This window comes from Corvus hawaiiensis, chromosome 5 (assembly GCF_020740725.1).
Source record: "Corvus hawaiiensis isolate bCorHaw1 chromosome 5, bCorHaw1.pri.cur, whole genome shotgun sequence".
NCBI lineage: Eukaryota > Metazoa > Chordata > Aves > Passeriformes > Corvidae > Corvus > Corvus hawaiiensis.
This window is the reverse complement of record NC_063217.1, coordinates 53402742-53425668: the sequence shown is the minus strand read 5'-3', so window position 1 is coordinate 53425668 and position 22927 is coordinate 53402742. Positions and strand designations below refer to the sequence as shown.

At 45.7% G+C, this 22927-nt stretch overlaps 2 protein-coding genes across 7 annotated transcripts in view; one reads left to right on the top strand and one right to left on the bottom strand.

The window, feature by feature from the left end:
- Window positions 1-4115, top strand: part of BMPR1B (bone morphogenetic protein receptor type 1B) — a 234450-nt gene extending 230335 nt beyond the window's left edge. For all 5 annotated transcript variants that reach the window (XM_048303633.1, XM_048303634.1, XM_048303635.1 and 2 more), the window contains one exon: window positions 357-4115. In XM_048303633.1, the coding sequence (XP_048159590.1) occupies window positions 357-482 (126 nt within the window). In that variant the 3' untranslated portion in view covers window positions 483-4115. The remainder of the gene's footprint in view (window positions 1-356) is intronic.
- Window positions 4116-7077: 2962 nt separating this feature from the next.
- The window catches only part of UNC5C (unc-5 netrin receptor C), a 254683-nt gene continuing 238833 nt past the window's right edge, over window positions 7078-22927 (bottom strand). For both annotated transcript variants that reach the window (XM_048303631.1, XM_048303632.1), the window contains 5 exons: window positions 21064-21297; window positions 15893-16042; window positions 15493-15657; window positions 11668-11846; window positions 7078-11434 (listed from right to left, as the gene is read on the bottom strand). In XM_048303631.1, the coding sequence (XP_048159588.1) occupies window positions 11269-11434; window positions 11668-11846; window positions 15493-15657; window positions 15893-16042; window positions 21064-21297 (894 nt within the window). In that variant the 3' untranslated portion in view covers window positions 7078-11268. The remainder of the gene's footprint in view (window positions 11435-11667; window positions 11847-15492; window positions 15658-15892; window positions 16043-21063; window positions 21298-22927) is intronic.

Genomic DNA, 22927 nt, shown 5'->3' with positions numbered 1-22927 from the left:
TACCACATGTGTCCAGGACTGGTGAGGCTCATTGAAATAGCTGCACTTGATTAACTGGTTTGGATCCTCAGTAATCCCACCTCAGGCATTCTAGCAATATTGACCTCTAGCAAGAGGTCAATTTGTTAGTAGGTAGTGCCTGTGTATTACCAAAAATGCATTACAAAAATCTGCATTAATCTGAAACACGTTTGGCTGGTCTGGGCAGCGCTGGTGGTATTTATGCATAATGCCTGTCAGGGTCTGCACTGCCCTTAGGAAAGGCCTTTTCCCTTCAGTTTTTCAGCATTGCCAACAACTGCAGTCTCCTCTTTCACTGACCCGGGTGGGGCTTTCTCTCCCGCTTCTCTCCGCAGTGCCTACGGCAGATGGGGAAGCTGATGATGGAGTGCTGGGCTCACAACCCTGCCTCCCGGCTCACAGCCCTGCGCGTCAAGAAAACACTCGCCAAAATGTCAGAGTCCCAGGACATTAAACTCTGACTCTGCCAGAGGCAGCTCTGGTGGAGGCCCCTGGAAATGGACTTTCTTGTGCAGGCAGAAGTCCTGAAGATGTATCAAAAGTCTTTGCTAAGTACCTTGAATGGAGTCATGCTTAAGAGCAGCAGTGAGTTTTTGAGGAGACTATCCATTGCAAAAATCACCTGAATTTTGAGATACAAGATCGAAGAGGCTTGTCTGCTCTTGTTTACATGGGAAAATACAGTTTTAGTAACTGGTTTAAGATTATGCATGTTGCTTTCCATGAAAGCCACTTATTATTTTATTATTATTATTGTTATTATTATTATTTTGATTGTTTAAAAAGATACTGCTTTAAATTTTATGAAAATAAAACTTTTGGGTTAGAAGTAAAAAAGATGTATATTGTTACATTAAAAAAATTCGGAGGAAACTGCTGAAAATGAAAGCAAACCAACTTTTTCATTTCCAAAACGACTATTGCACTCCAGCATTTAAGAAAAAAGGTGAGTGGGTCTGTGTAGCTCAGAGGAGCTGTGATGGAGACCACCTTAAAAGCCACCTATTTGTGGAGATAACTTTCCAAACCCTGAATGTGCAAGTGATTCTCACAGTGCAGAGATGGAGCCCAATTGCATCCCTGCCATCCCTGTTGGTGTGGGTGGCCTGATTCCTGTGGGTGGCCTGTCCCAGGGAAGGTCATGCTTCACTTAAGGTAGTTGGGAACTGTTTGAATATGGTTTGGTGTGACTTGTTTAAAGAAGCTCTTCATGTTTCCAGGAAAACTGATGGGGATAGTACCACAGTGATAAACAAGTGCCCTTTTTCTTGGCTTTTTTTTTTTTCCTTTCTTTTCCCCCACTGCAAAATAAAGTATTTTGTGTGTGAGTGGAAATGAAATACGCATTTGAGTCCACTGGGTAATTTGAAACTGCTAGGACCCACAACCAACCACTGGGTAAGAGGAAGTTCCTTGTGAGAAGGAATTACTAACTTGCTCTTTCATCTGCATAAAAGTGAGGGGTCCATCTACAACCACAGCTAAGAAAAAGAAATTAACATCTGTGTTCCCTTTTTTAAGGGAAAGTGAAAAACCTCAACAATGCCCATTTCTGGGGTGGCAGTCATTCTTCCTTGAGTGTAAGGAGACCTGGTGCCTTGTCTGTAATAGGAAGTGACAGGGAGAGGGAGCGTGGGACACATTAGATGGGTGGTGAGAGCTGGGAACTGTGGCCAGCAGTGGGTACCTGCCTCCTGCACTTCTTCTGCTGTAGTGAGAGACACTACAAACAATTGGCTCAAGCTTTATCTGCTTTACTGTTTTGGGTGGCCTTCCAGCAGCCTCCACAGCTCTGGCAGCCACTGCACAGCAGTGACAGGCTCAGCTGCTGGGCTGGGGCTGTGTAGCATTTTGGTTCCCAGCAAGAGGAGCTGTCAGGGGAGAAGAGCAATGGGAAATGTATTTACTGTCTTTCCCTGTTCCTCCTTCCTAGGGTTGCAGCAGTTGTAGCAATGCTAATGCTATAGAAGGGGAAATGAGAGGTGAAATATACCCCGGGAGGTGTTTTCTTTGGAAAGGTTCTGTTCTTTGTCAGATTACCAAAACTGAGCTGCATGGGACTTACTGGTTTACCCTTTTTTACCCTTCATTTATTTTTAAAAATTTTCCTGGCTGCCTATGTTGTTTTACTAGATGGTGTTCAGCTTAATTTTGAAATAAGTCCTTACAAATGCTGCTTTGATTATGCTAAGCCTATTTCAGAACTTAAATAATTGCCATGCAGGATTTAGCATCAGCACTTCTGTAATGCTTCTTTTTTTTTTCCCCTTTTTGGAGAAAACTGATTTATTTGTGGTAGGTAGGTGTATAATTGGGGTTTAGCTTAACAGCTCCCTGAAGGTATTTCTAGCTGGAAAAATTACCATTTTATACTTTCAAGCTAACAGAGAAAAATGCACGAGTTCAAGAGAACCAGCAAGCCCTCCATGATGATAGGTGTTAAAAAGCTTAATCGAAAGTTTTTTTGTTAATTAGGGTGCTTTTTCTGCAGTGCCGTTTCCCTGCCTGTACCCAAATTTACCAAGCAATACAAAAAGAAAATCTGAGATTTAATACACCAAACACTGATCCCAGTGACGGTTTCCCCATCCTTAAAACACGTTTGTGAGGCTGAGAGCAGAGTTTGCTCCTCTCCTTGGCTGCCTTGGCTTTGAGATTTGTGGGCCAAAATGGGGACAACCCAGCCTCTCTTCACCTTTTTGTCTTAAGTGAATGGAGCCATGGGTTTCTAGTCTCGTTTCTTTCCATAAAAGCCAGCGCACCCTGTGGAACTGAGGTTTCTCAGCCCCGAAGAAGCAGAGGGGACCTGCAGGTCCCAGGTTGCACAACAGGAATGCTTCTTTACTGCCTGTTTAGGTGCATTTCACCTCTGCCTTCCTCAAATAGATTTTTTTTTTTTTTTTAATAGCAAAGCTCTCCCCAGGAGTGTTTTGGAGGGTGCTTTGCTGGCTGGCAGACACGAGGCATACTATGAATGCCCCTGGCACCTGCCATCAGCATGTTGCAAGAGAAAGGGCCAGTCACTGGTTTCCTGAGCAAATCTTACCTTTTTTTTTGGTCCAGAAGAAAATGGTCTAAGATACTGGTTGATAGAGTACATAAAGTGTGTATGTTAAATGTTCAAGTTTATGTGTTTTTATATATATATAAAATATATATATATATATTCAGTTGCGAGTCTGGGATAGCTCCAGTATGTGGATTAAGAGTAAACTATTATGGATGAAAAAGCACTAAATAAAACATAATATTTATTTATGAAAATGCATAAATGACAAATCACTGCAACGGTGCTGTATAGGAAAATAGATAAATATATATATATATATATATATTTGAGGAGACACACACTGAGAAAGCAAACGGTCTGCGGTTGTGTAACTAGTGCCTGCCTATTTTCTCCCAAGACCAGATTTTGCCCTCAAATCTCCTACCCACTGTAATCGATGCTATTGTGAAGGGCTATTCCTAAGGCCAAAAAACAGCCTAAGGCAAGCGTGGAGGTCTTTTGTTCCAGCACTGTGACGTTCGAGTTGCTGCCTGCATGGGTGACTTTCTGTGACACTCAGCGTGTCGTAATTAAGGTGTCGGCACTGCAGTGACTACAGGCTAGTATGCTTATTTTGCCAGGTGTGGCCTTTTAATGTCACTTCCATATTTTGGTAGTTTCAAAGGGCACATTGATGAGGGCTTGGAAGTCAGAGGTAAAGATAATTGTGGCTTCAGTGCCCACGGGTCTAGAAATCCACTTTTCAAATGTAAATCATTCAAGGAAGTGTAGTTTAGTTTCTTTCTGGCGTAGGTGAGATGGCATAGGTAAGTAGGAGAAGAAAAAAAAAGAGAGATGCCATCTAGCAACTGCTATCCTTTCTCTAGCACAAAGTCATTTCTATTAAAGAAAAGGTTGTCAATGTAGAGACTAAGAAACTAATTTGTGTTCTTTTTTGAGAACCAGTGCCTTATTAAACCTGTAAATACTGTAATTAGAAAACCTGGGGAACAAACTGTGTTATGTTGTATTTGTTCAAATTGTATATGGTTGTTTTAACATTCCCCCCCCCCCCCCCAATAAAATTGTTTCCATCTCCCCATGACAGAGATTGCTATTTCCTTTTTATGTGCTTGAAAAGCACCATCTTTGCATTTCATTTCTCCAGCTAGATTATTTTGACCATGCCTCATTTTATTTATTTTATTTTTATGAGATTTTTTTTTTCCTCTGAGCAAACAAGTAAACAGCAATATGTTGCATATGTTTCCACTGGCATAAAAAAGCATCACTTCTTTCACAACTCAGTGAAGAGAAAAATAGTAATTAAAATAGTGTTATCACTAATAGAGCAGTCAGTCGTGTTTTGTGGCTGATTATGTAAATCTATAGAAACTTGGTATTAGCATAATATTTTTTTGAGACACCCACCCCCCTTCATTCTGCCACATGTTTATGAATATTTTTGACTACTATTTTTAATAGCACAAGAGCCACAGGAGTCACCTGTGCACAAACTGAAGCTAGAATTCCCGCCCCAAGCATCAGGTGAAAACGTTTCAGCCTAAATACCCAGCATCAGCTGAAACACGGCATTGCTGAGTGCTGAGACATGGGTTACCTACCTCTACATCTAGTGAGGTGTTTCTGTGCATTTGTACCTAAAGCTGGAGCACTCCTCTCGTTCTGCAGGGCTGCGTTGCAGATTCAGCTCCGTGTTTCCTAATGTTTAATTGCCTTGCTATTATTTTCAGAGAAGTGTGTAAATAATAGCAATTTTCCCTTGAGCTGCACAGCCCCTGCAGCTCTCCTGCTTTGCCCCAGACTGTCGGTGCTCAGTGGCATTGCAGTTACTCTCCAGCAGCATTTCTACAGCCCCTTGACCTGGCCACATCTAGGTGACAAAGCCCCATGCTTGCTGCACATTGCCCCTGGCACGCCCCTGAATCCCACAGTTCTCAGGTGCAGAAAAATTTCTTCTGAGGAGATATTTTCTTTTTTTGTAAAAAGAAACTAAAGACTCCACTTCTGAGCTTCCAGGAACTAAACAATTGAACACAAAGTAGGGTGTGGTTTTTTTCCAGTTGCTTATAAATATAATTTATTACCTGTTTAAAAATTCTTTCTTACACTTTGTACATGTCAGGCTGACAGAATAAATGCAGGCATTTACAAACAGAGGGAAGGAGAAAAAGGGAGGGGGGTAAGAGGCACACTCAGAACTAGTAAACCACACCTCCACTGTACAGCAATACAAATAATGCAATGGCTAGCACTTCTCCTGTAGTAAGTCAGTCTTTAGAAAAGGAATTGCATAGAAGATACAGCAATAGGGAAATCAAAACCAAAAGAGTTCTCCAGATCTGAATAGCAAAGAAAACAAATCCCACGAACCCCGGTAGAGCTGTGACATGGGAAGAGAAGGGAGAAACGTGATACACCTGGGTCACACAGATGTTTCATTTCCTGCAGGCCCTCCTTTGCTTTGGAAAGGTACTGAAGATACTCCTTTTTTTTTTTTCTTTCTCTTTTTTTTTTCCTCTTCAACAATAACAGAACATGTGTTAGCAAAAAGAGTCTACCACACAGATGTGAAAAGAGTAATGCCACAACTTCTCTCTCTCAGCTGTGTCACACTCCGTGTTTCAAAGTAGGTTATTGGCTCTCTGCTCAGGTGTTTTTGCAAGGTACCTTGAAAAATCTGTGGGGAGAAGAGTGTTTTGCCTCTCCTTCCTGATTTTATTTGCTTTCCAGCCCAATTTTGCTTTTTATTTGTATTCTGCTAGCTCCCAAATTTACTGGCCAGAGACAGCTGGCAGCAGCCAAAGAAGCTCCAGGGCCCATGCAAGCTTTTCTCACCTTGGGGCTCTTGTCCCATCACTGCTGCAGGAGGACCCTCCCCAATTACATCCTGCTTCCTCACAGGCATCCCAGAGCTACTGACATGGCATGCCATGACATGGGATGCTTTGGGAGTGGAGGACAGGCCCAGGGTGAAGCACATGTAGCAATTAATCTCTTTGTAAGCAGTTGAGGAGACTGAACCACTAATAAGTGCATTTAACCAGCACCACAGAAAATGTGAAATACCTATTTGGGATAGATGTTTGTGGGAACTCTGGATTATTATTATTATTTGCTTTTTTTACTGACAGAGTTTATCGAAGGACTTTCAGAGAAGGGATTTTCAGATTTCAGGGAGCGGGTGTCAAGTTTAAACAACAAGTAAGTAAATCAACAAAATGCTTCTATTCAAGCAAGGAGCCTGACCTACCAAACGTGAGGCCTCATTTCTGTGGCCTTAGTTCAAGTCCAGTTCCAGTTACTTGCCAGTTTTTACTCTGTTGGCTTTTGACATACTGCATATTTGACGTTGCAGTGATGGTACACTGAATTTTGACCTCGACCTTCTCATTCAAAAGTTGGTATAATAAGAGGATGCCCATACCTAATGTGAGAGCTAAAAGCCCCCAGCAGCAGTGTCCTTTGTTTTCTCCTCTTTATGTACACACACACTTACTTTACCTTTCTGTTGAAGTCCCACTTCAAAGGATGTCTGAGATACGTGCTTCAGCATTTAAAAATCTGCAGTGCAGCTTATGAACTCAAGGTTTCACACACAAGCTAGGGATCAATTGCAGTGGTGACCCCAAAGTCAGTAACTCACTGGAGTCCTTGTGGGAGAAGGCCCAAAGGTTTGGTTTCCATTCTCAAACCACTCTTTGCACTACTTGATATCAAGCAAACCAGCCTGCAAACAGTGGGTTACTTCATGGCCAGACGGGAGCCAGGGTAGTACCTGAAAAGACTTCTGAACACTCAGTAAGATTGTTTACAAAGTGCCCTGGACACAAGATTACAAAAACCCCAAGCCAACCTCAACAATATAGTTGTGTTCAGAGATGAACCTCAGAGCTCTGGTAACTACTTGGTAGAGCATACAATGGTCTCAGGGCCCCCCCACCCCTCCCTTCCCCATGCCCCCTGCCCCCAAAAGAAGGAGAAAAGGAGAACCCAAAAGAAACTATTGTAGGTAGCAATACAAGACATTAGGACACTGTCCACAATGACAGGCTTACAGCATGTAGATACATTTATTCTATATGTAAGCAACAGAAATAGCAGGAAACCCAAGGAATGGACATGTTTTGCTCTGTGGGTATTGCAGACTCCAACATGTCTCATGAGTGTCTGCATTTCTGCCAGCGAGACGGAAAAAAGTCTTGGTCTCCCAATAAAGCAAATCTTGACTGGAGAGACTTCACTGCTGCAAAATTTTCAAGATCCACTAAAACAGCACTTAGGTCTTGCACTGTTTAACAAGACACAGTGGATCAGCTGTGATCATAAATTTTGAAAAAAAGAAAAACCCCAACCGAACCCCAAACTTACCCTATACACTGACAGTCACCTTTACAAGAACACAACACAAAGAAGAAGAAAAAAAAAAATAAGGTGAAAAGGACTGCCTCTGATAAATGTTTCTTACTTGGAAATGAAAGGTTTTCCTTGAAGTCAGTAGATATTTTATATATATTTATATAATATATATACTATTTATAGCGCTAGCAATCAACATGTAATGAAGAGATGGTGTGAAGAGCAGCTAAGCTGCTCCAGTACAAAGCCAAAGGTGAACAACTAAAAGGAAAAGCATTTTAAAAAATAGTAATAACTGGAGGGTAGGAAGCCTGCAGCCTTTTTTTTTTTTCTTTTAAAGCAGATGTGCTTACCTGACATAAAATCTTACAACCACTTTTAAAGAGTCAGTTCTGCCAGTCTTAGTCAGAGCCACCCCACAGGAAGCCTTTTCCCGTGCGACGTTGCTGTGGCAGCAGCGAGTGGAGTGGGGGCTCAGCCCCACGAGATGGCACTATGTCCATGCAATCCAGGCGGAGGAACTGCTGCTGGGTTTTCTCCCACCAAAAATAATATCCTGAGCTGATCTGGCTGCCCTTGCTTCCTGCCTGCTCTCCTGGGGCCAGCAGGATGGGGATGCTGAGTGGTGAACACCACCAGCCAGAGCCCTCTCCCACAGTGCATGCCCTGCCACTGCCATTCCCCCTAGAAAAAAAAGAAAAAACTGAGCACAATTAATGCAGGGAAGTGTGAGGTGAGGTGGGAGCTGCTGCTAGCAGCAGTGGCAAAGAACGGGTGCAGAGCTGCTGGGATGAGCTGTGGCTCTGAGGAGGAACCTTCCCGTGCTTCTTACTGCCCTGTCAGGGCTGAGGCAGCCCCAGGGGCCATGCTGGGACCCTGTAAAGGCCTTTGGAGCAGATGCTGGGGAAACCATCCAGCCTGTGATTGCAGCAGGGGATTGCAGGTGGTTTCTGAGCAGTCAGGGTGGAAGAAGAGTAGCTTCACCACCCAGTAGCAGTCATGCTGCTGCCCTAGTCATGTTCAGTGATGAAGGGTTATGTTCTTGACCTCCAGCCACCTCTGTGGATGCTCCTCTTAATCAGAGAGTGCATTTTTCCTCTCAATAAATCCCCTTCACTGTGATGCTGGGAAAGGAAAATGCCCCAGAACACTGCGAGAAAGTTGTTCACCTGCCTCTTGCAGAAGGCATCAGAACACAGGTCAGAGAGCTGGCCAAAGGAACATCAGCTCACAGCAATACTGATAACTGTGAGACACTGAGGCCTGATCCTGGTGAGAAGGGTGCACGTGCTGGCCACCTGGAAAAAGCTGAGAGCTGGGGAGCACCAGTGAGCCTGGGGATCAGCCAACAAAGACTGAGCCAAAAAGGCCAAAGGGACAAAGGGCAGTTCAACTCCTGCAGCCGCCTTGGAAGGAGAGTCACGCAGGAGGGACATGTGAGAAAGGTGAAGAAGCACAAACTAAACACAACTGGTTGCACCTAAAGGTGGCACAGGAGGGAGAAAAGCTGAGACCTATCCTTAAGAGCCATTTTAGTGCTCTGAGTAAAAGATGTGGAGAAGGGAGCCCCAGTCCGATCCTCCTGATGCTGAAAGCAAAATTTCCATTAGCATTGCAGTAGGCTGCATCTGATGCCAAAGGCGAAAAAGAAGATGGTTGTTGAAAGGATGCCCATGGAATCTCCATATTAAGAGAAGGCGGGGCTTATACAAGCAAAATGCACACAGATGTTGAAAGTTACAATGCATGTGTTCTGGTCTCCAGTTTTTACTGAAATGCTGGTTTGCAAGCTGCCCGGTTACCTCTTAAAAGGAAGGGAACTTTTTGTGCTCGCTACCTGGCGGTCAATCTAAACCTGGTCAGGGACCTGAGAAGTTATAAGCAAAAAGTGCCAAGCCTATGGAAATGTCAAATTGAAAAAGAGGCCAGATGAAATTTTCTTTTCATTTTGACCAATGACATTTTCAAAATTACCTTCAAAGGCGCGATCTGGAGAGCCTTGGGGAGAGCAAAATCAAAACCACAGAAGAGAACAAGCTAACTCCAGTCTCGGGAAGCGTATGGCATGGTAATGCACACGTGGGCAGGGGCATGCATGTGTGCACAACAGCAATAACCAGGGCCTGGCTGGAAACCTGGAGTGGATGGGTTGGGGCAGAAGGCATTTCTGTGCCAGACGTAGAGGACAGCTCAGTCTGGCAGTAAAACTACTGCAATCCTATGCGCTGTCATGTAGCAAAGAGAATTTTCACTGAGCAGAACAAAATACATTTGCAGGGACAACCACTTCTGGTTTGCTCCTTTTGCAAAGTTTCCACTTCACCTGTTTTCTGGTGGCCAAGAGGGCCATGGCTGTAGAGGGACAAGTGTTCCCTCGCCAGCCATCGAGGACTGCAAACATTACGGGAGGTGGTGGGTTTCAGTGAGACCTGCAGCTCTGTGGGGAACTAGCAGGAGCTGCTGGCTCTTAGAATGCTACAAAACAAAACAAGAACTATGGAAGCCCACCTTGGATGCACAAATCAGATGGTGGATGTCTGTGCCTCCACATGCTTGCACCTGTGGTCAGAAACCAGTGGTCTTTGTGTATTCGCACTGGGAGGCCATCTCTGGTTCACAGCCACCTCTGGACAGGGCTGCTTCTTGGAGCAACCTGGGGCACCAGGGTGGTGCAAAACATGCCAGGGTCCGACACTTGGTGGGTGAAGATCAGCAGAGTGTCCTCAGTTCATGCTGCCTTGGCTCTGGGCGTGGAGCACAGCAATGCTAACACAAAGTGAGCAGCCTGTGGGGGCTGGCAGAGGACTTTTGGAGGAGGAGTACAATGACAAAGGGAAGGACAGACGGCATAGAGAGGGAAACGTCTTAAAAGACCTTCAGGGAGGGGACAACAGGTTCCATAAAACCAGAAGTTATTCATTCTGCTGCTGACAAAATCAGAAATAAAGTAATAATGGTAATAATAATAGTCATTATAATCCTTGCCCTAGATACTAATCAGTAAATAACTATCATAGCAACTTCTCTTTTTTATTTTTTTCTGGGTTTCTCCCTCTCCCCTCCAACCACTCCAAATTGCATATCTGGCCCCTCATATAGCAAAGGGGTGGAAAGGGTGTGAATTGAAAATTAACTCAGATCCTTCATTCCCCACTGTCTTAGAGCTATTCTCCACACAGGCTCAGTGGGACTGTCTTGGGGAAGGAAGGGAACGTTTTGTGTGTTCCTGCTTATCAGCCAGAGTACCTGCTTTCCAGATGCACACCCTGATTTTCTTGGTTTGTTTTTTGTTTTTTGTTTTTTTTTTTACAGGTAGGTCTAGGAAACAGAACAATGACAGGAGGATCATTGCAAGACAACCAATGTGCGAATTGTATCCAAAATCTGAATTCACCAGAAACCAATAAGCTGAAATAGCCACAACCAGCTGTCCATAGCCTTGTCTAGAATGGCTTTAAACAAAAAATATAAAGAGCCATGGACAGCCTCCTTACCCCTGTCCAGAATTTGATGTAAACAACATCCATAGAAACTGGGATTGTTAAGAAAGTTTATCCATATATCTGGATAGCAATAAAAAGCGTTTCCTAGGAAACTGTAAAAACCTGTACCAAGCAGTGTACAGCCAAGCCGAGAGGAACATTAGGTTGATTTATATTTCCAAGGTACAACTTTGCATGATCTCTTTCTGATCCTGTGATAATGTACAAGGAGAGCACGTGTGAAGGTCAGGGCTGGTTTTTCTTGTTTGCTTGCTTTCTTCTCTGAAATGTCTCTTGTGTAACTCACTGGTCTGGGTTTTCATTTCAATTCTTGTTTGCAATAACAGGGCATTACCGCTCCCTGCGTCTGTCCTTCCTGGTCATGCCAAGGCTGCATTAGTAATTTCCTTCTGCTGCCAAAGAAACAACCGTTTCGTGTCTTCCCATTTCTTCAAGAACTGCTGCCAGCATGCTCAGGTTGCCATCAGGGAAATTCTGGGCTTCCCAGAGATCCAGGATCACCCCAGTGGGGCTTGATTTTGTAGCAAAATAATTTAAGTACCTGCAATGAGCCAAAAGGAAACTCAGTTTTTTTGAGCTGCATGGAGACTATCTGAACTCATATGATTTCAACCCATCCCTGCTGCTGGTGCTGTCAAGGTGCTCATCCCCTGTGCAGTCAGCCTGACCAGCCTGTACATCTGCTTTCAGTGGGACTTTCACCAGGATGTTCTTGCACATACCTTCCTCCCTAGGAGCTTCCCTGCCTGATCACATACAGGCAACCCTGCTCACCTGTCCAGTTTCAGCTTGTGGGCCAGCATCCGCCAGTCATGGCCCCTGGTCTGGGGAGCATCCAGGCTGCTGCACAGCTTCTGCCTTATCGGGAGCGGGATGCTGAAGGCACTGGGCCCTACGATGGTGGTGATGGTGCCTGCTGTGTCCATGGGAGGATAATCGATGCCAGTAGGTTCCTGAGATTGGAAAGGCAGAAAAAAACCCATCAGTTTTGTTAATGGGTAAAGAGACAATTGTAGAACTACATCCTCTGAACCTCAGGGCTTTTACTTGCAGCCCTCTGCTACTCCAGTAAACGCTAACATAAACATGCTAGTCCGCTGGAAAAGAGAAATATTTATAATCAGCTATGGGTAGACAAAAGATTGTTTTTCCCTCCTCTTGTTTTGGAGGGTGAATTTTACTATAACTGGACAAAAAGGCCAGCTTAATTAATCACTTACTGGAAATAACAAAAGATCAGACACTTAGACAAATTTTGGAGCAAGTTGCTACTACTAGAGCAGAACTGGGCTTTCCTGGCATGGTTGAAAAGACCCCCTTCCCAGCATATTCCCAAGTGTCCCACCAAGCCAGCACCAGGCTCACACCACTGACATCCCTCTGGGAGCACCCAAGCCCTCTGAAGCCTCTGATGCTGTGCAGACCACAGACAGACAGTCAATACCACCCCAGGCACAAGCTGAGCCCTCATCCTCATGCAGCTTTGACTCTGGAAATAGATGGAGAGCATGCAGAGCTCAGGGCAGGGCTGGGGGTGGTGGGCGGCAGTCATTGCCCCCTCTCCCCAGGACAAAGGGGGCAGTGTGTTCAAAGGCAGTGTGGCAGCAAGGATTTCAAGGGAAAAGTCAGATCCAAAGCCAGCTTGTCCCCTGCAGGTGTGGTTTTGATGCTCTTTGATATGGTCCTCCCAGCTGGAGGGGTCCCCCTGACACTGCTGGTAACACTACTGGGAATAACAGCAGTTGGCTCTTCTGGGCAAGGATTTTGCCTTCTCATTGGCCTGGATGGATTTAGTGCCTACAGCTGGTAGCTGGTAGGACAATGGTAGCTGGTCAATTTGTGTGGCCGGGTTTGTTTAGGAACAGCGAGGTCCTGCTGGGACCATGATGGAAAAAGCAGCAAACGTGGCTGGGTCTGCCCTTGTGCTTCTCAGTCTATTTCTCAATTTGGTCTTCTTTTCTAGTAAAAATGGGGAGCTGCTTCTCCTCCCCCACTGCCAAATCACAGCCCCAGGCAGCCAGAAACACTCATGCTAAAGACTTGTCATTAAACGTCGATTTGTTTTCTCCTCTGTGGACTGTCTTGTTGCTTAGTATCAAACTGGCTGTTGGGAAGGAGCTGTAATACCTGAAACTGCCTTAATGCCAGGCAGCTCCTGGCTTAAGTCTCAATCACAAACCCCCCAAGGAGTTCGCTGGAGATGCTCACAGTCCTGTGCAATCCCTGGTTTATCCCCCAAAAACGTATTCAGAGATGGAAAGGGGGGAGCCAATGTCCATGAGCAATGCACAGAATTAAAACTTTTGCCTCCACTCTTTTATCTACACCAATTAATTCTCTTCCACTGTATAAATATGACTTTTTTTGCCTTTTTTTTTTCAAAGACATGGCATTTTAGGCAATCAGTGAAATTTCTAACCAAGGAAGGTTTATGCCACACTGTAATGCCCTCAATTAACATGTCGAATGTGGCATCTGTACTTGGGTGCCAAGGCTCTGCGTCACAGACTGCCTGCCCCAACCCCACTGCCCCACTGCTGCTGGGCAGCAGGCACTGCCCAGGAGCCAGAAAAAGGACATGCCTGACACTGGTGCTGCATGCAGGCTCACCTTCACTGGGAGATCAGAAGCAGCAGTAGTGTGGTGACAGTGCCATTGCAGGCAGAGAACCTTTTCTTTATATTCTGGGCCAAAGGACACAGGTGCTGTCCTGGCCCTCAAGGTGGCCTGCAGCCCCAGGGGCTTCAGGTTGCTGCAGAAGGGGCCCGGGTATCTGTGGCATTGCCCTGTGGCTCTTCTGGGTGAGTATCAAGAGCACAAGATAAAAAGAGGGCTTCAAAAATGAAGCATGGGAGACCCTTATCAATATTTTCCTCCTGCTTTGCAAATGTGTGTGTTTTGGCACTCACTGCATTTGTATTTTTGAAGTCCCAGTGGTAGACAATGTATAAAGCCAGTATAAGACAGTTTAATCTGCAGAAGTTTTACATCCTTTGCAGGGGACTAAAAAGAAAGCCCATCAAGGGAGGATGCAGGAAACTGTGTTTCTAAATTTTTATCTCAGTGTGACAGAGGCAGAGAAACAGATCCAGCAATAAAGAAAGATGCCAGCACAGTCCTGCAATGCCTAACCACTAGCTAGATACCACTAGCCTAACCTCAGAAGAAAATGTGAGGAACCACAGCTATGGTTTCCTGATGCCTGGTCTGATGTTTTTATCATGCTTCTAGAGGCATACATTGGTTTCCAAGTTGCAGTTATTACCCCAGACTTATCATCAAATCTCTGAGTTTTAGGATTTTTTTCTTAGCTGACCCTATACTCCAGCTCTTAGCAGCCCAAGGTCCTCCTGTTCCTTGCTGGAGTTTGGGAATATCACAAGGTGTCAAAAACAAGGGGCAATTTTGCAGGAGGCAGCCTTGATCGCAGTGGTATTATTCACTCCCTCTATTCATCCTTGATGGATAGGATCACAGTACAAGACAAGAATATTGTCCTGTTCCTTCTGAATCTATTACCAGGCCCTATTACACACAACCAGCTGAAGATGATTATAGTGTATACTCGCATTTCATTAAAGTTACTTTCAGTTCTTTCTCTTCTCTGTGAGGTTAAATTAGTGATTACCTCAATGCAGTACTTATTACAATAATTGTTTATGATGCTTGTTTTACCATCTGTCCTTAATGCTGTGTAGTCCCCAGATGAATCTGTAACTTTACACCCACTAACCAAGCAGATGTTAGGGGTAATGGTGCTCACTGTCAGAGCCCTACAGCACAAGAAACTTTTGTCTCTGCTCTTGCAGCCCTTCCCCAAGCCAGCCAGCAGTAATTGCTGCCCAAGAGTCTGGTCCTTGTAGCTGCCAAGGATAGCAGGGATAAAATGCACCAGCACATTTGCTGGAGTCAGTGCCACTTCACACCTGAATATGTTGCTGCATCTCAGTCCCGAGCTTGACTGCCCCAAGGAACAAAAATTCTCCAGGTGCTACATAGCACTGGCAAAGATGTCCCCAAACTTATGATAATATTTCTTCTGGAAAATGTCAGACATCAAAAGAAAAATTGCCAAAGACAACAGTCAGGATTTGTAGCAGTAGCAAAATATGAGGAGAAGACTTTACTGCAACCAGCCCATCTGATATTCCCTATTGCACAGCAGCTATTATATGGGATCAGAGGGGAGTGGCTCATGGAACATACAGCACTGACAGGGAACTCTCTCTCCAGGGAACTGTCAGGCATGATGGGTCTTGTGGACTGCCAAGGAAACAGCACCATGTAAGCTTCATGAGATGTGCTAGGGAGTGGTAGGCAAAAGAGCTCCTCCATATAGACAAAGAAAGGCAGCACTAGTAGAGAGATCAAAGCTGCTCTCCTCTGCCTTGAAGGAGGGATGCTTCCTTCCAGATGAGAGAAACTAAGGAAAAATGCAACTGGAGATACAAAGCCATGACTTAATCCATTCTTTAGGTCCATGCCAACAGTCAGGAGGAAACTGGAAAGCACTAAAGAGGTAGCAATGGGAAAGGTCATACCTCCTTGGCCTTCCCACGTTCCTGCAGTTGGACAGAAAAGTACACAAATATCATTTACCTCTGAGACAGAACAGTTGAGCTGGAAGATCTGTCCTTCTCCTTCGACCTGCCGCACACAGAGCTTGCACACCAGCTCCTGGGTATTCAGACTGAACCTTTCCAGTGTGAAGGTGCAGTGCAGGTTCCTCTGACATCCACTCCAGATGTGGTAAAAGGGAATCTCCTGCAGGAGGAAAGCAAAAATGCATAGTTAGGGAGGGATGTGGGGCCAAGGCATGGATGCTGTATGACCAGAGACTGCAGGCTCCATGCTAAATGTGACTGCAAATGGTCCAGGGAAAAAAAATGTTCATGGAACTATAGCCCTATTCCTGGTGTTTTTTAAACACTCCTGTGTGTGACAGTATTTCTTTAAGCCTCACTGCTAACATGCAATGTGAATGTTTTGTTATGCTCACCTGGTATTTAGCCAGCAGTTTGCTCTTCCAGAGAGAATGGGCAATATCATGAATGGAGAGACGGAGGTTGTGGGTGCTTCCCTTAAAATGCAAAGCTTTGGGCTCCTCCAAAAGCTGCCCGCCCATCTGCTGCTCAAGTTGGAGGACCTCCTGCAGTATTGCAATAAAAAGATGAAAGTGGTCAGGTTTCACCAAGACAGCACACTGCTCTTCTGAGTCCTCACGACTGTCTGCTGTAGATGCTGTAACTTGTGTAACACAGATTAAGAGAATACACAGGCACTGTGAAGAATTGTGTGTCCGTGTGAACTGCATTAGTGGATCTGATAATAACCCTCTCGCCTCCTTCATCCAGAAGCAGCCCAGCAGTGATGCAGGCACCTCTCCCCTGGGCAACACAGTGTTCACTCACATGTCCTGTAAGCAGAAGCTCAGTTCTGTGCTGTTATATGGAATGCAAAGACTTTGCATGCAGTCACTGTTTGAGCACAGAAATAGATCAATCTTCCCCATTGCTCATCAAACTGGACAACTAATGGTAGCTTTACTATCTTGTTTTTGGAAACTCTAATTTGTGTAGGTCCTGCTGACATGGGACCTGTGTATACCACTGGTCTTTCAGCTCGTGGCCTCCTGACAAAGCACCCCATGACAGAGCAGTACAGGAGATAACAGACACCTGCACCGACACTGTCCAGCAGGATGGCATGGGAACAGTGCAAAACACTGTGATGGAGCATTTTGTGCAAACAAATACACAGGTTCAGGGCTACTGAAATATTGATCACATGATTAAAAGTCAGCAAGCCAAGGGTCTGGTCATTTTCTGAAGCTAAATATAAGCTTGTAATTGACCACAGTGGAATGTTGCCTACAAACAACCTAATTGTAGACCACATGGAAGAAGCCAAGTACAAAGGCAACTCCATGAGACCCATTAGAAACCAACACAGCCAATCTCAGTCACATTTAATTAAAAGAGTCAACCAACTAACCAGTCTCCTGTGGCCAAAGACAATCACACACAGTGGGGGTGCTCAAGGAACACAGGGGCACGCAAAACCGGGATACCGCCCCAGGCCAACTAAAGGAGCCCCCATTTCAGCTAGCCTACTCCTGGACCACTTTCAGGGAGGTAGTAAGCATATAACAAAAGCATTTGGCATATCCTGAAGCTAAAACTATGTTCTTTTATTGGCCATTAGAGGAAAAGAAACAAAATCAGAAAACCTTTCAGATTAAGGTTATGCCAATAAACCAGTTACAGCTTCTTTCCAGTGCCACCTAATTACTTCATCAAGATGTCTAAAGAGCAATCGATAGTAATTATCTGATTACCATAGATCTTCATTATGTTCCAATTACCTCCCTGGAAGGTCCAGAAGATGACTGGTGGAACTGTGTGAGCTAATTGCAGATGCCAGCTCTCAGGCATGCGGAGCCTGGGTGCTGAGAAACTGCTCCTGCCCGTGCTGCACCAGCTCTGGGAGTTGCACTACTGTGGGGGGAAACTGCAGCATGATGCTGCACCATCCCACCCACCAGATCTGGGTGTCTAGTTTTAACATCCCACTTCTGGTAGCCGCCCTGGGCCACAGTAGCCCTTCCACATGCTCTAACTGGTGGATGCCAAGCAGCCCGTGCTTCTCCCATGCCACTTAGCTAATTAACTCAGAATTAATTTGGAGCCATGGCTTGCACAGCCCTTCAAATGCTCTGGCTGGTTCCTGCCATACAGCATTTTTTTAGAGCAGTGCTTATCCTGCTGGCTGGCATCTCTGTGTCCTCCTGAGCCAAAACCTGAGCTGCATATTGCTCGCCCCATGCTGAGGTGGCTGTGGTCACCCTGCCCATTGTCTCTGATCACCCTGTGAGGCAGGAGTTACTTCCTAGGAGAGGGAGCTGTGTAAGGCATCACTCCATCACCCGTGACACCAGAACAGCCGCAGCCAGGACGCCCTCATTAAAGGGGCACAAGCAAACAACGGTGTTCAGTCCAAGCTGTGCCTGTCTTCAATAAAAGGAAAAATAAGCATTAAATAACAGAGAGAAGATCACAGGCCTATTGTGCCCACTTTTGGGTGGTTTTTTGAAGAGAGTTACTGTGCAGCACAAGACAGCTCAGGGGATGTCACCCTGCTACAGCCTGAAGTCCTTCACATGCCCCCAGGGAGGCAGCTGTTTCCATGTGTCTGGCTGCTCAGCCCTCACCAGGCTGCCACACAAAGGTCACATACCTCAATCTCAAAGATATACATCAACAAAGAGAGAAAAGCAGCTGGATTTCTTTATAGTTATCATATTAATACTTCTTTTCTTTTCTTTTCTTTTCTTTTTTTTAACCTTGGACATCCCCTTTAAAGTGCAAAAAATTAGCCTTAAAAAAAGAGGCCAATGCTCAAGGTCACAACTCCCCTCACCCTTGCCCAAAAAGCATTTTTGTGAGCACCCCATCCAGGTGGCTCGGGACTCTGCAGGGCAGAGGATGGTGCACGTGTGATCAGCACCGAGCCCATGCTGCTCCATGGCCACCAGGAACCTCACTAAGCTGCTCCCACAATAACTGAGCCCTTATTGATGGCAAATCATTACACTTCCCTACTGTACTGCGGGTGCCGGCAGCTCAGCTGCGAGTGCTTACTCTGCATGATGAGAGGGAAAAGCCTGCTGGATAAACACCGCACTGTGTTTTATACTGCAACTACTTGTCTTCCTTTGGTGGCTGTTAAAACACATTCAGCATATGGCACACTCATTCCTAGTTGTAAATAATAACAGAATGCATTCGGTTGTCTATTAAAAAATGCACACAATCCCCTACAAAGGCTCTTCCAAAGCTCAGACAATTCAATATGGGAATATTGCTCTTCCCTACCCTTGCTGTGCTTTGCCCAGAGCAGCCAGCCTCAAGACACCGAGACATTGCAGCTGGTGCTTCACCTGCTGCTTACAACTTTTCTTTCCTCTCCGAAATACTTCTAACCTCAGGATCTGCTGGCCCAGCCCTGTCTGCACGCCTTGTCCACACACCCAGTGGTAACTGCCTGGTGAATGCCTTCCCTTTGGCAATAGGGCAGTGCCAAGGATGCCCTCCCAGCATGGCAGGGGCTGCTGCAGTACCAGCTGCTGTGAAAGCATGTGCCAGACACCCCAACCTTTTTTTCTTCTTTCTAAATACTCATAGATTGAGTCTACACAACACTGTCACACAGGGATGTTCAGTACACACTGGTTTCATTTGCCAGTTCATATACGCCTGCTTATACAAACTGCTCCGTAGTCAGCCCTTCCATCTACATCTCTTTTACTCATCTACAGCTGGTTTACTACGCTTCTTTCTCCTCAATCTTCTCCTTCCCCAGACCTTACGCATCCAAAAAAGTGCAACTCATGCATTCATAAGAGCCTGTGGCCAGCAAGTACATGCGCTTGTCCTCGTGCAAACCACCAGATAGCTGGGTCTTGAACCCCATGGGTGCCCCTCCAGTCTTGGGGTAGACATGCCAAAGAGAAAGAAAATTAAAATGCATGAACCGGACGTAAAAAAGCAGTAGGTACTGGGATGATGGCCTCCTGACTTTGCTCACCTTTCCTCACTGAATTGCAATCTCACTTTGGGGTCTAACTGCAGCAGGATCCCAAGGACTGACCTGTTGCCCTCCCACATTTTGACTGCAGCTTCTCAGGTGAAGGATAGTCCCCCCGTGTGGCTCTGTGCCTTTCCTGATCCCTTCTGCTGTCGCACTGAATTGGATTAACTTTACCACACAACTCTCCCCACAGTCTATTAGAAACAGACCAACAGCTCCTGAGTAATATTTAATTAGATTCCTCAGCTCTGACTGCATTAGCTGGCTGGAGAAGGCCCCTCCGACTCACTTATTATTACCCCAGGCCTTGTCAAACCCATGGAAAATTGTATTATGCAGCACAGGCATAAAATCACCAGGACCTTTGAAGTCTGATTGCTATGAAAGATCCTTTTCACTTTTTTTTGGGTTTTTTTTTTAATAGGAAAAACAAAAGGGAAATCGGACCAGGGAAAAGAATTCTTTCTAAAAGGCTGGTAACACCAATGCAGTGACAGAGGCCTAGTTCCCAGAGGACAAAATCATGCTGAAGTCACCAGGGGCCTGCTTCAACGCTTATACTTTGTTGCCTTTCTTACATATAAGAGTATCACCTCAGCAGAGCCTAGGCAGGCAAAACTTGGTATCAGATAGTATCAGGGAGAACAACCAAGTGTGCTGCCCTCAGTGATGGAAGTCACTGTTCTGAAAAACACAAACAACTCCCAGCCAGTGCATGTGAGTTTAAATCCCAGTAACTCCCACGCAGACCTGGGTAAACAAAAGCTTGTACAGCAGCGGGATGACTCTGCTTAGTCAGGCTTTGAAATAATTTTGCTGCAAAGAGGCATTTGTGAAGTTGCACTAATTACAACTAAAGGAAAAAACCCACCTTCTAATAAACTCTGTTGTGCAGTTGGAGCTACATATTTCATGAGTGCATCTATTCTAGATACCGTCTGTATAAATACAGGTGTTTATAAAGAGAAATAGCAAGTCTTGTTACCTCTCCTCTCATCTGTACGTAGTGAGTGTGTGTTTGTGCGCATGCCAGAATTACGCAGGGAGAGTAAGGTTATCCAGTCAGGGATAGCAGCAGCTTTGGTTTATTCCAGTTGCGAATTCCCAACACAAAAAGCTGCACACGAAGCGGTGTAATAAAGCAGTATGAAAGCAGGCAGTGATTAACAGGCCAGAATCTTCTTTTATCATTATCAACTATTTACAAAGAAGCAATTATATGTTTCTCCATCTCTAGGGAGCTGGCACTTAGCATTAAAAATACATGAATAACGAATGAAGCCCTGTGTACCTTATGGCCTTTTAATAATGCAAAAACCTCAGGATTCAGGATATGATACAGGTAAACAAAGGAAAAAAGACTGGTGGGCGGAAAATAGTGTGAGATCCTTATGCAAAGAACAATTTATAGTGTGGGGGTTCAACTGTAAAACAGAACCTTGCTGTCAAGCTCTTATTCTAATCAGAAGAATAACCCAGGGAGCATGAATACTTGAAGCAGAGGGTCTAGTCACTGCTATGACTGCAGTCCTGTGACGGCTGGGGAGGGAGAGGGAGAGCAAGCAAGAGATCAAGAACCACCTTAAGAGCATCCTGCGTGTCATCGAGGCAGTAGACCCGGATGCTGTACTCCAGCGAAGAGCAGGACAGCGGTCCAAAGATGGCCAGTTTGAGACGTTTGGCTGCTGCCTTGGTGATTGACTGTCCCACCAAGGCATAGGTGCTGAGGGTTTCTGTCAGGATATGGCAGGCCTCTGGGTCCAGCTGGATATAGCATGGGGTGGTGAAGTTTTCCTCTCCGACCACCACCACATCCTAAGAGAGAAAGAGGCCAAGTTACAGCATGTGATCCCTCAGAGCTGCTCTCCTTTTAGGCAGCAATGCCCCTTTTCAAGCTTGGATGATGCAAAAAGTCCTTGCTCTTTGCCCCGTAGATTAATCAAGATCTGTAAGTCCTGCTTTCAGCTTTTCTCCTGTGTAGGCACAGAGAGCAGATTTCTCTGGGGTGCTGGTGGCACTGTTGGGGGTCAAAAACTCCCGCTGTCCTCACTCCTGCTTTTAAAGCCCTGGCCAGAGTTAGGCAAATAATGAAAATATCACCAAGATTTTATTGAAAGAGATATTGCACAACTAACCAGTTGGTGACCATGACTTCGCATCAGTAGTCTCAGGCATGCTGAATAAGTAACTGCCCTTCACTTCCTAAGCATGACAATAAAGAGTTATAAAAACTCAAGGAAGGAAAGTAATCTCTGCGATGGCCAAATACCACGTCTACATGAAATATCACCTGCTGCTTCCTCAGAATAATCCTCCATGATGAGAGTGCAGGGTGAAGAAAAAAAATGCATACTGCCTGAATGCAGATGACCTCCCCACCCTGGGCATACAGGAAAACAGCTCCCCTGCTAATTTCTCCATTCAACCCTGCATGTAATATCCTGCACGCAACACAAGGTGCTCTGAGTGGCTTTGAGAGGGAGCAGAAATGAAATGTCAGCAGCGGGTGACAGCCGCCTCTTGCAAAGCCACTAAGTGCCACAGGATGCTCAGCACAACTTGCCCACTTCATCCCTGCTGCCGGCAGCTCCGCAGCACAACGTACACATCTGGCAGCTGAGAAGAGTGGGCTCAGCTGGCATTAGGCATTAAGCTTGGCTGCCTTAGTCTCAGGAAAGGCAAGCCTGCTGTGTTCGTAGTGGTGGCACAATCTTTTTGGAGGGCAAGGTGCTGCAGCACAGGCTGCACCTCCTCCATGGTCATGCTAGCACCTGGCTCTGTCAGGAGGTGCTGCCCCGAGTGATGCTGAAGGGGTGTGCAGGAATGCGTGTGCACATGTGTGTGTGAGGCTCAGCTTGGAGGAGCTGCTCCAGAACTGACAGGAGGAAGAGGGTTGCTGTGTGATGGCCAGGGACCCCATGGATGCTGCACTCACACCAGGGTGTGTGCACAGCTGGCAAAGCAACCTCTGTCAAGGGCAGGAGGAGGATGGGGTGAGATGAAGAGGTGCCAGTAACATACGGACACACATAAGGAACACACGTGTGGTGCCAAGAGTCGGGCTGTAGGGTGCAGATTAGCTGGCGAGACTGAGCTGTGTTTGCTGCACGCTCCCTCCCAGCAGGAGGAAGAGCCGGTGCCACAGGCAGGAGGGCAAACACAAGAGGCTTCTGAAGACAATGCTGGACATGGCACTTTCGCTGCTGTCAGCCCAACTGCCTTCAGAAGCCACCCTGACCTTATTAAACTTGCCAGTAGGAGAAAGTGTCCTCGGCCAAATTAATTATGAGACCAAACTGGTGGCAGCAGGGACCTAGGAGCACAGGGCTGGAGAGGAGGGCTCTATCAGGATGGCTCAGCCTTGCTGAAAGCATCAATTCACGCTCCAGTTACAGTGGGAAGACTGTTTTGCCACACTGCCTTGGGACATTCTCCTGCTATGCTA